This window comes from Melanaphis sacchari, unplaced genomic scaffold (genome assembly GCF_002803265.2).
Source record: "Melanaphis sacchari strain LSU unplaced genomic scaffold, SCAv2.0 Contig54_pilon_pilon, whole genome shotgun sequence".
Taxonomy (NCBI): Eukaryota; Metazoa; Arthropoda; class Insecta; order Hemiptera; family Aphididae; genus Melanaphis; species Melanaphis sacchari.
The window spans coordinates 1,513,086-1,532,426 of NW_020271380.1; the positions used below are offsets into that span (position 1 = coordinate 1,513,086).

General features: G+C 36.0%; 1 protein-coding gene across 1 annotated transcript in view; it reads left to right on the plus strand.

Moving 5' to 3' along the window:
* LOC112599645 (protein dachsous) overlaps positions 1-19,341 on the plus strand; it is a gene marked incomplete at its 5' end in the record, with an annotated part of 126,227 nt that overhangs the window by 96,424 nt on the left and 10,462 nt on the right. The window contains 7 exon segments of the mRNA XM_025346632.1: positions 1,111-1,308; positions 3,141-3,425; positions 6,487-6,674; positions 7,637-8,053; positions 11,481-11,901; positions 17,757-18,041; positions 18,430-18,653. Coding sequence (XP_025202417.1) covers positions 1,111-1,308; positions 3,141-3,425; positions 6,487-6,674; positions 7,637-8,053; positions 11,481-11,901; positions 17,757-18,041; positions 18,430-18,653 — 2,018 coding nt within the window.

Below are 19,341 nucleotides of genomic sequence, written 5' to 3' on the forward strand. Positions count from 1 at the left end.
TAGATATTATATTATCCATTTATGCCATAATAGTCTATAACTGCTGTTGGTGCACCTTTGTACAATATCATAATAGATAGCTAAATATCAGGTGATGATAGTTTGACACGAACTGAGGTTTTTCGAATTTCGCCTTATACAATTGATGAGGGCACAATATGATTTCCACCTGCAATTTTGTGCAACGCGGTATATTTAAATGGCATTGTTTTTTTTTCCATTTTATTTTGGACTTTCTATCATGATTCAAATTTCGACACATTTATTTTTCTTTTTTTCGGAAAAACGCGTATATTATGCGCCGAAATAATTTTATGACGTATAGTACACATTTTTATGTATGACCGTGTGGACGTTTTATGCGTGAGTTACCGTCGATAAATCAAAGATTCAACTCGAGCAGTTGCGCGCGCGTAAACCGGTTGACTCGCAGACGCGTCCGATGCTTATCGGACGGTTTCGAGTGCGCTGCAGAGCACCTTCAAGTGATCCGTTGAAATGTATCCGACCATATAGCATATATCTCAGCCTCACCTACTATTGCAGCATCAGCGGCCACCTGCTGCTGTGCGTCGTTGTGGCTCATCCCTTGTCTTTCAACACATATCTATCTTTCTCTCTCTCTCTCTCTCTCACACACACACACACGCATACACATATACATACCTATACTTCTATAACTTATCTCTCTTTCCACCACTATCTATCCATCTAACAGCTACTACCTCTCCCTCGCACGCGTCACCTCTGTAGTATTGTCGGATTTTATTGCCGCTTTTCGTCGCCGTGGACGTAACGTCATAATATATTATAATATTATAATATATATACCAAAACTATGTTCGCCAGTACAGCACCCCGTGAACTTGTAATACAAACTATTTACTAATAATCGGATACTAATTTTTCAAAGTGTATTAGTATATAATAAATTGTAATAATGTTTTTAATCCGGGGTGCCGGGCTGACGGACCTGCCTGTATTTTACCGACTACCATCACTATAGCGACGGTTTTTTACCCATGTGATAGTTATGATTTACATATATGGTCAATGGTCATATTATATTAAACCTATACATAAATTGTAATGACCGATTTTATTCTGCAGGTGGATTAAGCACGAGTGCCGTGGTAAAGGTGGACGTGCAAGACGTCAACGACAACTGGCCCGTATTTTCACCCTCCGAATACAATGTGTCCATCGTTTGGAGCTCCACTGAACAAGGACCCATCGTCACGGTCCGAGCAAAAGACGCGGATTCTGGATCATTTGGCGTTGTTTCCTACTATATAATGTCTGCTAAAGGTATATGTCATAAAAATGTAATAATAATGATATGATCATCGTGTGCAGTATTTGTTACGTAGACATTCTGTAGTTGTGTCCATCTAATAAACCATCGATCTGCCGCGGGCTTATCCAACAATATAATAATATATATGAGGTTAATAACCATATTTTATTTGCGTACAATGCGTTTAAATTTCCTAGAATCATAGAAAATACAGGTATATAATTATTGTGTACAGTAATACTGAATAATACGTATACAAAATATCTAAGATAATTTATAGTACAAATCACATACATAGTAGGTACGAGTATCGTATATTGTATATATAAATTCAAAATTTGAAATAATTATAGATAGACGTTATAAAAAACGTAGATTTATACCTAAACCACAATAGTTTTAAACTTTAGCTGTAAATGAGGCACGTTCATATGAATTATCAATGGTAAATACATTGTTGGATTCACAACATAAAAACTTTTACGTCCGAACAATCGGACTATACATGATTCATTCAAATTTTTATTTTATTATTATTTTTTTTTTAATTTTGTGGTTTTCTTGGTTGTTTTGTTTTATTATTATGTTATGAATATTCTGTGCATCATGATACAGTCACACAAAAGACATTTGTTTATACATACACACATAGTATAAATATATTATACCACTACAACTATATATTTACACTAATCCGATGGCCAAACATATTCTTTATATTTTGTCATGTTTGTAAATCCATGAAATTCAACGAAACCTAAACAAATACCTGTCTAAAATATATTACATAAATAGGTATGTCGTGCAAATTTTATTTATAATATATTTTAAACATATATGTTTTTTATACACGAAGAGACAAATAAATAAATTCATATATTTTTATATTATTCATATGGTTGAAATATTTCTCCAATAAACTCGGGCAGTCTTCGGCCCAGTCGCTTAGAAGTTTTTTAATAGTCCAGTAGCTGATAAATTATACAATCAGATAATATATAACTAACTAGTATAACGGCATATAGGTATAACTAGAATTTTATCGAGAAGATCTATAACGAAATATCGTAAAAACATTTTAGCAAATGAGTTACCAAATCACTTTTTTTATCATCAAATTCGTACCGTTAGAAATCATTATTTTAACCCTTTTTACTGTCATAGCATTCAACTGTATAATATAATATTATAAGATATACCAAATTATATCCAATGACACAATGACCTAAACCATTATTATAGCCGACTTAATCCAATGTACCTTTACATTTATAGCAACCTAACCCAAGTTACAGTGAATTTAATGCATTCGTGTTTTTTTAGTTACTATATAAATAACTAATTTGGATCGACATATTTCATTCTACAACAATATAATACGTATACCTATTATTATTCATAACTGTATAATATAAGATACATTTTTTAGTATTTTTCTTTTATTTATAGTTTTTTAAACTTTTTTTTTTGTAATCTTCCGATTTATTTTGTTATATGAATATTTATTTTCAATAACAATTTAAATTGTATTTTAAGATTATTTTTTAGGAAGGTATCTAATCAAATTTCTAATAAAATATTGCATAGGTAATACAACGATTTTAATGTTGTTTTAACTCTTCCTTCATCACTTGTAATACAATAATTTATTATATAAAAAAAATACCCTACCAATATAATTCGCATATATGTATCTACTGTATATCGTAGTTAAAAAAAAGAAAACAATTTTACGTATTTCCAGAATTTTAAAGTGCATACACCTAATATTTAACATGTTTTTTAGCATATTGAATTAACAGCTCTAATATTTAAAATAATATGGTTATGCGTTTGTTCACAGGACCTGACAGTGAGGATACAGAGACATTGTTCCGGCTGGACAGTAATAGCGGTGAGATATGGGCAGCACAACTGCGGTCAGGAGTTTACAGACTGATGGTGGCCGCTAGGGATGGTAGCGGTTACGAGGCCGCACAAGTGGCCCAAGTCCGAATTACTGTGTTGGCCGCAGACCTGGCCAAACCATACGCTGTGTTCGTCAAATCTCAATACTCGTTTACAGTGCCAGAGGACGCACCCGTGGGCACTGCCGTCGGAAACGTGGCAGTGTCGCCCAATCAGTCAGGTATGTGCAACTACCCTCTGATAATTTCAAAATTCCGGTCGGTAATTGGGGGGGGGGGGCAACTAGTCGGGGGTAAGTTATTCGTGTCGCTCAAACGTATGTATTCCCACGTATGTAAGTACAAAGAGAAGAGGAATCTTTCGTGCGGAAACGTCATTGTACAAGTCGTAATAGTGTATAGTATCTGTATAGTTCAGGTGTGGTGCAGAGGATCGCTAAAACGGCAGCTACTTCACGCACACTCCGAGACCAATCCGCACGATACAAAGGTCGAATACATGTAAAAAAAAAAAAAAAAAGAAATAAAAGAAATCGGAATGTAGCATGGTACACATATAGGAATAAATCGAGTCGTGAAGTGTATATATACCTCACAATAATACGTCTTCATTTCGCATCCGATCACGATCCGTTCCGGGGGGGGTAAGTTACGAGACATATACATAATATCCCGCGCGCGCATATATTATACAATATATGTATCGTCTCAACTGTGCACTCGGTGACTTCTTTCTAACCGTGCAGTCTACCTCGCCGAGTCGTGCTAGGCATATATTACTGCTAAGTAGTAAGTATTATTATTTAGGTATACCTTTATCTGTGAAACTGTTTGGAAATTCGGCGGCCACCACGATCGTTTGCACGAACGGCCAGCTCATTATAATGATACCACCCGATGATCGTCGCAATACGACACGTGTCGTTGTCTGCTACTCCGAAGCAGATTGAAATTTACTAACTAACTGGTTCGCATGTGTATATATAACTATATATGTGTGTATGACGTGCCTAATCGACTAGGTCGATCGATCGGTATAATAAAGTTATATACGTGCTTATTCTCACGCACGCCTGAGTTTATTATTACCCACAGTACGGTATACAAAAAAGTCCCCTTTTCCCGTGTCTACTGCAGCGCTGACCTCTTATTAAGACTATAGATCGGAGATTTAATTTAAAAATTAAAATGGCCGTGTATTTAGTATTCTTTTCAGTACATGCGATAACATTCACATAATACGATCCTCGCATCAGATCATATACCTACGTATAAAACTTCAAAATAGTGTAAACAGTTACACTGTAACATATAATCGTTGGTTTTAAAAACTACTTCTATGTGTTCGTATGTATATACATAATAATGTCCCTCTACTATTATCGAACAACATCGACATCCTACATCGGGTGATAGGCGATAGCCAATAAGGAAAACTCCTTTCGACGATGACAACTTACATACATTTAAGAATCGACCCGCGCAATATGTATATACAATGTATAAAGAATAAATATATATATATTATGTTAAATTCTACCTATACAAGAATAAATAATACTTACAAGCTTCGTGGTGTGTTTGTGTGCGTGCGTGTGTAAACGCGTGCGTACGTATATAACGACCACAATTTATGTCCGTTTACTTATCTCGCCCCGGTCCCGCAGTAGTTATTTATCACCGCCGCCGCCGGTCCGAACGAATTTCTCGTCGTTATTAAAATTTTATTCAAATTAAATAAACCGGAACGTGGCGTTTTTTCGACCAAAGACGACGAATTTACGACGAGTCAACAATAGATGAGAAAAACAACCAAAAACCGAATATGTCATATTTCGGTACGTGGACTCCTTAGATATCCGTAAACCGCTGCCTCGCCGGGCGATGACGACGACCGTTCGAGATGGTAAAATAAAAACAACAAGAAATCGTCGCGCGGGACGAGATTTATGTAAATCGTTCATGGTTTTCGTGTATATATACATAGTATACCTTTGTATCGGCCAAAACACACTCGATTCTATTAAAATCTCTCATCGTCCTACGGATGTGCATATTATATATATATTATGTGTGTGATGTATATAATCTTATCCCCCCACTTTACCAGCATCTAATTTTCCGAGTGTCCGGTCAACCGGTGTTTCTGGATTTTAATTAAATGGTAATCTCTCTGAGTTGCACCGCGACCCTCCCCGCGAAATATCACTACCCGAATACTAACTAGCTGCCCTCCAATATCGTATCATTATATAATATGTATATTGATTGATATCCGTATCACAAATAACAGCCGCGAGCGGAAGTTTGCGCGTTGACGCGTTCGCGGACGGAGATAACATTTACTACAGCCCTGCTCTATAATATTATACATTTGTAATTACGAGTACACAACTGAAGTAATATGCTCGTCTCAAGAATATCTGATCATTTCTGATTAATGATTTGTGTTTTTTTCAATCAAAACTATTCTCAATCAATAAGATCTTTGGTCAAACACGAAGAGTGTTTTTTTTTTAATTTTTGAACAAACCGGTCCGTAGAAATTATGTAATATCTTTGCCGCTCACACAACTGCTACTGGTCAATATTTTTTGTGTGCACGCCGCTCCATCGTCATTGTTGTATTATATTATTATCATCATTATATTTATACATATATCTACAATACCGTCGACAAGCGTATTTAACGCAATCGTAGTGTTATGTACTCTCAAAGTTATACATACTTATCATATATTATGAATATTTAAACGCACGCACGATAGCTCTCATTGTTGAAAACAACGATGGCTGCTGATTTGTCACTATTGTCACCTATATACGAGTAAAAACACTTAAATTGAGTTCACGTGCGTGTTACGATGATAATAGTTTCTCGATTTAAATCATTTCAACCATAATATAAATTATGGAAAAAAAAAATAGTTCCACTCGTGTTTAAGTTTAATATCAAATATCTTTTACAGTTATACTCTGAAATTGTGGAAAACAATTATTTTATAAAAGACTGATTATTTTTTTTGTTTTTTTAGAAATGTATGGTTATAGGTATAAACTGTAAATATTGTTATTATTTCAAACTAAATACGTATTAGAGAATTTTTTTTTTTTTTTAAAGACAATAAGTATAGGTTAATAATTTAAACATATAATTTTTAGTCTAATTGTTTATTTTTTGTCTTTAATTTATATATATAAATATTATATTTATTTATTTTATGCATATTTAACATTCTACATTTAAACTAGAAGAATTATTAAATGAGATCTGTTTTACAGGTTTAGACGATTCAGAATCTCTAAGGTATGCCATACATTCGGACGAAGCAAACGGATATTTCGCTATAGACCCGATAAAAGGAACAATCAAAACTACAGCCGTGTTAGATCACGAATCATTCGAATCGGTTCTACTCAACGTCAAAGCCTACTCGGCGACGAACAAATATTACGGAGCGCACACTCAAGTGAGTGTATACACATAATAACAATATTATATTTAATAACCTTTTATGTGCGCATTCCTACAACACTGATGTGTCCATATATGCGCCATGATATTGACATATTACATACAATATAAACGTTTGGTTTTTTTTTTTAAATGTTATTTTTCTCTCCGTACACATAAACATATAGGTACTCTTGCTCTATAGCGAGATCAATGCATATACGATCGGTTTACTTAGAGAAACCACGATCAGTTGTAAAACTGTTTAATTGCACCAGTGTTCTGCTGCAGGTGCACCCATTGGAGGGGGGGATAAGGCGTTTATGAGTTTATGTTGACTTAATGGTCTACGTGCGCAAAACCTTTACAACCCGAACGCGCTCAACACTGAACGGGAACTTGTGTGTGTGTAATAAAACAAATCCCACTTAGGCCCGGCGCGACGGTTCTTTTAAACGCATTATACTTAGTTTGTTGTTTTTACCGATAATAAAATATATCAACGGATGAATATTATATTTAGGTACATATAATATTATATAGAAATTCCTGTAGAATTTTCCGCGGATAAACGAGTGTATATGTATCTATATATATGAAGATCGTTAAACTGTCAATATTTTCCATAGACTAGGACGAATATTCATACCTATAATATAATAATATACCGTGACGGTGTGTGTTATATATTATTTTAACGATTGCAATTTCAAACGACTGTACATTCATCACAGTGCCTACTGAAACTGCGTTATATTTATGACAGTTGTTTCAAAACGTCTGCTCTTGGGATGCGATTATAAATAGCTTTAAAATAAAAGTTATTCAATTATATAAAAAAAAAAAAATCATATTATTTTATTATTTAATCATATAATATGCTGTTACGTGTTAGGGTAACATATTTCCGATACATTTTTCAAAATATTTTTAACATTCGCCTTTGCTATGTATCTAAATATACATGATCAATTTTAGGTAAATATAATAATCGAAGACATAAATGACAATTCGCCACATTTCGATTCGAGTTCGGTGAGAATTGCCATACCAGAAAACGTAGCAACAGGATCGCCGATATACACGGCCCATGCAACCGACCCAGATTCCGGTACCAATGGATTGGTACATTACGAGCTAATTGCCTCCACGCAGGAACCATCGTATTTCCAGGTGGACCACAACCGCGGTACGATCAGCTTGATTCACGGGCTGGATTATGAAACAGTTCATAGACTAACGGTTACCGTCATCGCTAGAGATTCGGGGGTGCCGTCCCTGTCTGACAACATGACACTGGTAGTGGATGTCCAGGATATCAACGACAACCCACCCGTATTCGAACGGCCACATTACGCGGCCACTATTTTGGAATCATTGCCGGTCAACTCACAGGTAAGGATATTTATTTTGATGATAGTATTTCAATTATGTGCCATTGCAAACCGAATACATTATATAAACCCATTGTACCTATACTCTTACCTAAACCACTCCCAATGGTACCTATACACATTATACGTCTGACTTGCACAATTACTAGCTGCTATAAGTTATTATACTTGATGTTTTTTTTAAACTATATTTTGCACCTTCTCCCTTAATCTAACCTAACATTTTTTCACCTTAAGAATTTAGCGTTTGCCACCCTATCAATATTATTCCTACATTTATTTCTTCCAAAAAAGCATTTTAAAATCGCAATCTAACCTATATTATAAAAAATATGTACCTATTAATAATAATAAGATTTGTATTTTACTTTAATACATATTCCTTACTCAATTTACCTTAAAGTGTTTTTCTCGTTTAACAGTTAATGTAAAAGTGTGCGTTCTTAGCGTATTTTGGAGCTATTTACTTTTTAGTTCTAGTTGTGTGTAAACAGATTAGCTATTTGGCAATCTTTAAAATGCACAATATTACAGCTTTGCAACATATAATTCAGTGCGTGTTTTATGTCCTCAATTCTCCCCAAAAGGTAAAATCCAATCGTAAATTGTATACTTACGTATACTTGTAATGAGCCCGCCGAAAACGTTACGACGTTCTCACGTCGTTCGTCGTCACGACACTCTCGTTAATTAATAACGGTACAACGCGGGTACCTAGCGCGCGCGCGCAATGACCATTGACTTGCGAGAGGGTCATAGTCATGATTTCGCGTCGGCATATTATAACGGAACCACATGACGGTATTGTCCTCGCATTCCGATAATAATAGTAATAATAATAATAATACGTACTCCACATCGTTCATCACGGGCTTATTTATATATATTGCATACACCGCCAGAAAGACGCATTTTTGCGGTTGTAATTGTTATTTAAATAAAAAAATAAATATTTTACAATTTACTGAATTTTAACATATTTATATCAGCCAATAATACATCGATTTAACTGTGGGGAATTCCACAATGGGGTATGTTGGACGATAGTGGTGGGCGAGCAACAACACTTTCCATAACAGGTCGGCGCGACTAGCAAAAGTATTCCGTGGAGCGAACCAATTAAACAATAAACGACGACGGCTAGTTAATGCGCGGTACCTATACACCTTTAATAATATTATAATAACGCAGGACAACAATGCTCGTGTATAATAATATAATACCTTTCTTCGTAATAATAATAATAATTTAATGACTGATAATCTAATACACGCGATATACGTACGTACCTATTTGTTATAGTACAGATCACGCGCTGGAAGGGGTATAATATAATAATGATTATTATTTATTACATCATTTTTTTTTCGTTCGGGACGAAACGCCCCGTGATGGGGTCCACGCCAACCCGCGTATAGTACAGCACTACAGCACCCATATCTCCGCGGAGAGACCACAATATAATAGAAGAGATACGATAACATTATAATATAATAATAATATAGGTATCTACATATATATTATAACGAGAGATCGTCAACCGCCAAAGACTTGAATGGGCGGAGCGGGGTGTACAAAGACAAAACGAAATAATAATAATAATAATAATAATATGTACGTCTTTTTATCATAATATAATAATAATATTATTATACGCATCGACATTGGCGCTGCAGCCTATCGATTTTCCCCGGGGACCCGGCACATTATATTACAGTGCACGCGGGTACATATAATATATTATATTATTAACATCGTCGCACGGGGGGGTGTCGTGCGAGGCCCCCAACGAGGCGCGAACAATGCGTCATTGTGTTGGCAGAACTGCGCGCGTCCCGATAATTACTCGTCGTCACCGGGGCCGAATCGCGTCGGTGATTGATGGACGGCCGCGCGCGGCGTACGTACACCACCTAATAATATAATACGATCTGACGCGTCCGTGTCCCCCCCCCGTGCGCGCCCACCCGTCCGTCCACCCAACGTCCCGCCGACGGTCTAGCCGGGGTCGAGCGTATAGTTCACGCCCGGGAATGCCGCGCAGGCGGTGGTCGTCGTCACCGCGCTCGCGATATATACCGCGCGCGCAACGTTCTCTCTACGCGTCTGATTTTATTTTTCCACCGGTCGTGTTTCGATAACCGCGTTACGGGTAACCACCTACCACTACCGATGCCCGCACCGGTGCGGCGCGTCGTGCACGGGAGATCCGGACCGGGCGTGGGACGCAGGCCATAACTATGTGTACGACGCTGCGGCGTGTAATCCTATACAACGTTGTGATAATATTTATAATTTACGGTACCTACGACTTTGCAGCTGTACCATTATTAATATTTTTATTACTATTATTATTATTATCATCATGCGCGAGTTCTTCTGCGAGCTGGCGGCGGGGCAATCCCCGACGACTACGACGGCGACGGCGACGACGACGACGACGACAATAACGCGTCGGATTTAGATGCGTATCGCGTTCATCTTGGACGTGATATCATTAAATATGCCTACGTGTTAATACTGCGCGGCGTGCCCCGGCCGTCGGTGTACGCGGTGACCCGCGAGCGCGCGGACAGTATAATCTGGTCGCGCGGACGCCAATAAATTAGTGGGCCCGGCTGACGTTAATCTCGGACTCGATTAATCCACTTAAACGCGCGCTACGTCGCGTATTCCGCGCGTACGATTATCGTCATCATTATTATTATTATTATTATATTTATAAACGTGTTCTACATTAAATCGCCCGCGGTATGCGGCGTCCACTATCATTATACGATGTATTGTCAACGACATACCGTTTAACCGCATGAATATAAAACTGTATCCTCCTCCCCCAGACAGTGATATAATATACACGTACCTTGTGCTTTTAGATACGCGTCCGTGGTGTCTGAACCACCCCTCGCTCTCCCGGGAAATCCAAATTGGTGTTTTGAAGTGCGCGAAATTAACGGAAAACAATATTACCCGATTGATTTTTGAACAAAAAATAATTATTTAAAAACGCACATAAAACCACATCATGTTTGTGATTATTCGACGGTTCGATTTTATACGCGGAAATGTTTAGTGACACTTTTTATATCCGGCTAGGGTCGACATTATACAAATGACGTACACCGGTATAAGTATGTCGTCGCTCGTTTTTCGCTGCAGAAGGACTCGCTTATTTGAATTCGGCCAAACCGTTTTAGTACGAAGACACGTTCGGTTTAGAATTATCACTGATTAATGATTGATACATCGAGTCCATTGTTTGCTTACAAATAGTCAATGTTTTCAGGGCACAAACCAAATCCTTAAAATTAACGATGCGATAATCGCTTTGAGTGACATTCCCTGACCGCCGCTGTACATGACTTATTATGTTACTTGAGTGAAAAATTTTTTTATAATAACACCCACCTTTTATTTATACCTCACAGATCGTGCAAGTGACCGCGTTGGATGGCGACAGTGGTAACAACGCTCGGGTCACGTACCGTGTGTCCAGCGGCGACAGTGGTGGATCGCTGGACGTGCACCCCACTACCGGATGGGTGTACGTTAAGTGCTCGCTGGACAGGGAAACGCAGGATACTTACGAGTTGACAGTGGTGGCCACGGACAACGGGTCACCAGCACCATTGGCGGCCACCGTGGTCGTGGTGGTAACCGTAGCCGATGTTAACGACAACGATCCCGAATTCGACAAGGAGTACTACGAATTTCACGTGGAGGAGAACCGGCCGGCGGGCACTGTCTTCGGCGCTGTGTCGGCCACAGATCGCGATGCCGGCGATAACGCGCTCGTCCGGTACTCGCTCATACCGTCCAACTCGAGTTTCAACATCAACCTGTACTCCGGTAAGTGGTGACAACACATTCCATACTGTACACAGAGTACGCACTAACATGCTTATTTTTATTAATACAAAAGAATTCAGGATTTTTTTTATTATGATTTAAATACGCGAACATATACTGTATGTCATATTACGTAAAATTAATAGGGTTAAGAGTGTTTATTTTAAATTAATAAAAGAGAGATTAGTTCAGAGATAAAAATGCCTGTCATTTTAGTCGGGCCACTTTATATTAAAATCTCAGAAAACAATTTCGCACTAATTCGATAGCTTTAATATGTTTTTATTGTTTAAAAGTGCAATTTACAAATCAAAGGGAAATATATAAGATTGGATCAAACGAAGTACAGAGTTTTCTCCTTTTGGGAGATTCGACAAATTCACTGAGAGACTTTAACAGACATACGCGCACGCTTTTATTATACATGTATTATAATATTATCTATTCCCGTGGATTGAATGACATCAATGGAAACATTTTTTGAATAATTGATGGGGAACCGTTTTTGCTTTACGACAGTCGTATATCACTTATGGGTACCTATATGATGTATATTTATATTGTACTGAGTACACGCACGTTTAACAACATATAACATAAACGTCAGAGTAATACGTGTGACACCGATGCGCTATTTTATATACGTGCCTACGACTAATGAGCATCAAGCACGGTGGCATTTTCCAAATTATTTTCACAATACCTCCCTCGTACACCTTACGTGGTTCGCGCCTTTTGTTTAACGTCGCACACGCTTATATGTATTATACATTGGTACGCGCGTTTAATTAATTCAACGGTGTTGCCGACGCGAGGTCTTTGCTCTCGACGCGCGACACGACAGACTATATTATATTTTTGTATCTTTTCGTTCCCATTTATACTTAAGTACCAGGTACTTACATAACAAACATCACATAAGAGGCGCGCACACATTATGTATCACGATATCGTATAATACCTGTACAGCATAATATAATATATATATTAATTATTAAAATACGTTTATAATTTCTATTCGTAGGTATAGGTATTGTTAGTATCTAGTAAAATATAATGATATATCGTGGTAGTAATTAATAAATATTATATTATAGCGTGAATAGTGTGTATTCCGAGAAGCAGCGAACACGCTCAAAAGATCCGTTTCCCCTACCGTTCGATGACTAGTCGCATTTGGGGGCCAAGCTTTTATTATGTGTATCATCGTATATTGTATACGATTTTGACTGACGCACGTAGCACGAGAATAAACAAACTAAATAGGAGTACTTGTGTAGATATGTACTCATAACCACTTAAGTTTTTATTATTACAATACGTATTCTATATGTTAGGAGGTCGCATCGAAGACTACTTACGCAGTGCGCATTCTTTTGACAGCACAACACACTCGAACTCTGTAATAACTAATAATATCGCAGCCACCATCTATAGAATGTGCGTGCAAAACAAACCGATTAAAAGATATATTTATAAATAAGTGAGCTAGAGAAATATTTGTCAATAATAACAAAAACTTCAGTTAATGTTATTTTTCATTTGCAGCTGGTAGTTTAAAAAAAATATAATAAAAATTCGGTTCACCCACGTTATTTTATAATACACAAGGGGTAGATAGTAAATATACTTTATAAATACAAAATACTAATTACAGCAGTCTGGTGTATCGAAAATATTCGTATAATAATAATAATAATAAAAGAAGAACATATTACATATAATTTATAAATCGATAGCTGCGGCGGCGGTGGTGCAAAAGCAATTTCCTTGTAAATTATGGTAGTTATGTAGACAATTTGGGTCGAAATAGATAGATATATATATTTATAAGAGAACTACGGTGCGGTTGTGGCTGCCGCCAAATTACGGGTCGGTTCGGGACCATTCGTATATAATATTATATATTGTACTCGTTCAGGTACAAGATATTATATATATATATATATAGGTACATATTAGTGTGTGTGTGTGTGTGTGTATATATTTTGGTTTTGTGCGTGTCTGGTTTGCGTGCGTCTCCGTCCAAGTGATCGTCATCGTAGTAGTCTTCGTCGCCGTCGATGACGGTGTATTGGTAGTGGTTTTTTTTTTTATACATACAATACCTATATAGCTGCTGCAAGCTGCCGAACGCGGTTATGATAATACCAGATGATGTATATATATAAACTCGTGCATATAAGTCTCCTACCTACCCAAAGTACCGGCGTGTAACGCGCGCGTTGTGTATCGGTTGATGGATAAAAAAAAAAAACAATCGAAGAGGCCTTGAGGTCGGATACACCCTGAGGCCTGCATATAGGTAGACTTCATATACCTAAAATAAACCTATACCACCTAGCCGTATTTAGCTGCTGCTGTTGCTGCTGCTGCTGCTCGATCACTTACTTTAGTGGTGGCTCCTTATTATTATACGCATCGACTCGCCGTTGGCTATACCCGAGTATATATAATATATAAATAAGTGTTTGTGTGTGTAAAAATATAAAACGAACAGCCCGCCTACAAATTGGTATTTTCAATATGAATAATTAATCACGTCTCGGAACGGACGAAAATATATAATAATAATTCCGACTTTTGTGTATACGATCCGTCAGTCACCTCTGTGACTTAAAAAATGCACATCGGATATATTAAGTATTTCATATATTTATATATTATCAGCAATGCACGTGAACAAATCTGGACACGGTCATAACCAATATCTTATTTACTTCCGTGTTTCGTATAAAAATATTAGATCACTATTATAAACTATAGTTATATCTATAGGGTTGTAATTAATGTTTTTATCAACTGTTATACGAAATAATTGAACTTTCTATTTGACCTTTTTTTTAAGCTATTTTTAAGTCTTTTGCTTAGGTATGCAATATGCATACTGTATTAGTCGAATTTAATGATCATCTTGCTTATAATATATTGACAGCTTTATAGTGTGGGTATATGAGCGCAAGAAAAATAGCCAACTCTTTAGGCCTTGTTTTTATATATGCATAAAAAACATAGCATTAAATAACACAGTTATATAATCGCGTACAATAAGATAAAAAACAAATTCTCTGAATTTTGTGTAAAAATAATATTATATTAATGTTCTAAAATTCGTGTGCTATAAATCATGTTAGTCGATGACAAGCTATTATTATTTTAGTGTATCATAAATTAGAAATTATTATATCTAACATATTTTGATGAATCAATAGTACTTATAATAATATTGCTATTATATTAAATAAATAAAAAATAATATTAGACTGTTCTTTTTTTTTTTTTTAAAAGAGATCAATTATTTGAAAATATAATTATTAGTGTGTAAATCAAATAAATTTATTGAAATTTTTCTTCAAACCCGTTTCATTTATTAATATTTGTTTACATATCATACATATTTTACCTAACCTACTGACGTGACTATTAAATGTGGATCAATGCAACCGTTTCTCTGCTACAACTACCATCATAGATATAATAATAAATAATAATAGTAACCGACTAATAACTAATAATATTATAATAGCGTCGGTGTCAGTGCAATTTAACCAGGCAAAACGAGCGTAAATACGTTTTCATAATACAATATAATAAATTATTGTGCATTCGAAATTTATGTCTCTAATTTTTCTTTTATCACATGAAATTCCCATTGTTTTATTCATTTTATCGTCTCAGAGTTTATTGTTGCTCGTGAGAGTACCTACAACTGCAGCAGCAGTATAACGACAACAATAAGGTTCGCAGAGAGTACCTAATACAATAAAAGAAAAAACCACTGGTAATTATACGTTTTAACGTCGTGTGCGTTATCGGTACTATAGCGGAAGATAAATAAAATAACGTATATAGTATGGGTGCATATTATACTTAGAAACTGTTAACTCTATCGCAATAATAGCAATTGATTGCGTATAGCTATATAATAACAATAATAGGAACCTGTACACAATAATAATATTTTAACTACTCGGCTGTGATGAAAATTATAAGCTACATGACATAAATTATTTATTAACAAATTTTAACGAAGCTTTTTAAATATGGTATTATGATATTATTACGAAGTAAAAAGCACTAACCACTAAAACTGAAATTTAGAATATTTAAAAATAAAAATAAATAATATATTTTAAACATTATCATTATTTCTTAACAACATCTTCTTTCTAATTAACATCTCATAAGATTTATACAAAATTATATTATGGTTAAACTTAAATGATATAGAAAATATCCAAAATGTATAACCTATTCTTTAATTACTACGACACTCTATATTTTATTTCGTCTATTATTATAAAGTTTATAATTACAGTATATAGTTAATTTTTTAGAATGGTTTATATTATATCATATATATATATATATATATATATATATATACGTTATAAGCAATAGCCAAACGATATATTAATTCATAGTCCGAGATTGTCATTCATTATTAATATCCGTCCGTCGTCGGGCCGCCAATATTGCCTGTGCACCGCGAGCGTTAATTAAACAGGCTGCCTACGCGTGTAGGAGAATCGTCGTCGAAACGATTGTCTTATATTATATTATATCCCGTCTCTCTCCACCGGATTCCATTCGTTTCGTTTGCCCTTAGTTTCTAAATTACACACGGCCAACGCCTCCGCTGATTACATCGATCATTAAAGATAATGTGTGTGTGTGTGTGTGTGTGTGTGTGTGTGTGTGTGTGTGTGTGTGTGCTGTATATACATGCATATTTGTAACACCAACTCTTACGCCCGGAAACGCTATACATATTATCGGTTTTTAAGACATTTTGAACCATGATGCGATTTATTCTCGGATCCATCACACAGTGCCGCAAGTCGCGACTAGCTCTACAATCTTGAAAGAGATTGATGAAGAAAAGGTGGCCTCACCCTATAGCGGAATTTTCTTACAGAAAAAAAATACCTATCCTGAGAGCATATACACCAACAAATATACTGCACACATTAGCTGGTATATTATATATTATAATCGTTTGCGCAAAGGACCTGCATCAGAAGCCGCCGTGTGGTCCGCCTAAATATTGACAATCCCGAGAAGCGGTGTGCGTGCATTCAACAAAAAATAAATACATCTAAAACGCAGCTATTAAAAACGTCAACCTTTTTTCCCCTCTTATGCTGCGTCTCCGTATACACTATTATAATAACATTACAGCCCCCTGTTCGGGCGTCTACGACGACGTATATTAATATGTATATAGTGCGTATAGGTAACCCGTCCGCTCTCGCGTTTATGATACAATCCCAATATTTACCTCAGACGGTCGTAAAAAAAAAAAAACACTGACGGTCGAAACGAGAAAGTGTATATAAATAATAGACGGAACCTTCTAAACTATATAATAATAATACGATGCTCGTGTGAGGCGCGATAAAGAAACGCAAACACTACATATATTACATGTATGTGCTCAACCAAACCCAACGACGACGGCCGATAGACATCATAAAACTAATTTTTTTCTACTCTTTATTAGAATTCTTGTTTGTGCAAACACATTGCAGTGCATACACGTAGCAATATAGTAATAATAATTAGAGTTCGGAACTTCTCACATTTCAATGTAATTTAGTGGCGGTTGTAGAATATTCTAATTAAGATATTATACATTTCTCTTGTGAAGTGATGAATTCAAATACAAAGTTTGACTTTGCATAATTTTCAATAACTCAAATGCTTTAAACAATTATCATATTATTCTAAATTAACGTAATCCTTGTAATTTTAGTTTCATGTTCAAGTATAAATATATTCTGAACATGAATGTTAGTGCCATGAGTTCCAAATCCTAATAATAACGTATTATTTTTTTTTTTGTTCTAACACAGGCGAACTAAGTACCAAAGAGCCATTGGATCGGGAATCTCGGGTTTGGCATGAAGTGATCGTCGAGGCCAGGGATCAAGATGGCGGAGTCAGAGGTCGCAGCAAGCGCGTAAAAGTCAAGATAGCTGTGACGGATGTCAACGACAACGCGCCCGTTATCGTGGACCCACAACAAGACGTAGTAGCGGTTCGCGAACAGCAGCCGCCCGGTGTCGAGGTGGTCACTGTAAAGGCAACCGACCCTGACCAAGGCAATAACGCTACGCTCACATATTCCATACTCAAAGGTATGTATTCTATATCATAATACATTTGAAGTTGAAACACACTTTTATATTATATATGTTTTGGAGCTCCGAAAAAAAAAATTACCTGCTAAAAGGCGCTTGAATATTGAAGAATCAAACCCACAGTCTAATATAATTAATAAATACAATTTATTTTAGTGATTAGTGATTTGTGGGTTATAGTATCTATATTAACCGTTCGTATATATGCTACAAGTTTATTTTGACCATTATAGTTTTCAACAAATATAAGAATGTTTAGAATATTATTTTAAAGTTTTTGAATACAGAATTAAATTTTGAGGGATTAAAATAATATTAATTGTTATAGGTATTTACATTATACTTTAATATAACTAAATATTAATGTACTCGGTATGTTTCATAGGGCGCGATTCCGATGGAAACGGCGAGTTTTTCATCGACCGCATCACGGGCGTGATCAGAACCAAAGTTTCGCTGGACCATGAAGAAAAATCAATGTACAGACTTTCGGTGGCGGCGACGGATAACGGACATCCACCCAAACAAACGATTCGCATGCTTAGGGTCGAGGTGCTCGACTTGAACGACAACCGACCCACGTTCACCAGTTCCAGTCTCGTGTTTCAGGTATGGAATCGTTTTATTTTATATCATTATAATAAAATATAATATATATCATGTATGTTGATATAATTTATAAGTTCAACTCGTCCATATATTGAATGTCAATGTATTTTATATACAGCGGTCAAATTCGAATTCGCCTCGTGGCTAATTCCTTGCACGCACGCGTTGTCCGGCGGTGCATCTAAATTATAAACACAGTTTCTACCGCACACAATGCTACCGAGTTTTGGATAATCATTTATATAAATCGGAAAACATAATATCATTCGTATATAACCAGTTCCTCTCGTCATCGCGTGTATATACATTTTCGTCGCCCAATTTTTTCGCTCGACAATAAATTTGAATGTCTTTCGTTCGTTCGTACATATATATATATATTGATATCGTAGAGCGTCCCTCCCCTAACGCGCATTTCTTAAATCCAGAATAAATTGGATTAGATTGGAGCACATAAATCAACGGAGAAAGGAGGTCCTCAAATGCTAATTTGTATATGTATGTGCACGTATAGACGAGCGTTGTATGTACGAGACACGACTGCATTTCGAAAATACCCAAAAATCAAGATAAAGTCATTACCTGTTATCCTGTTCATTTTCACGTGGTTATTGTTTATAATGACAAAAAAATAATAATAATGAATAAACAAATCAAGTGGTAAAAATAAATAAATAATAATAAAACT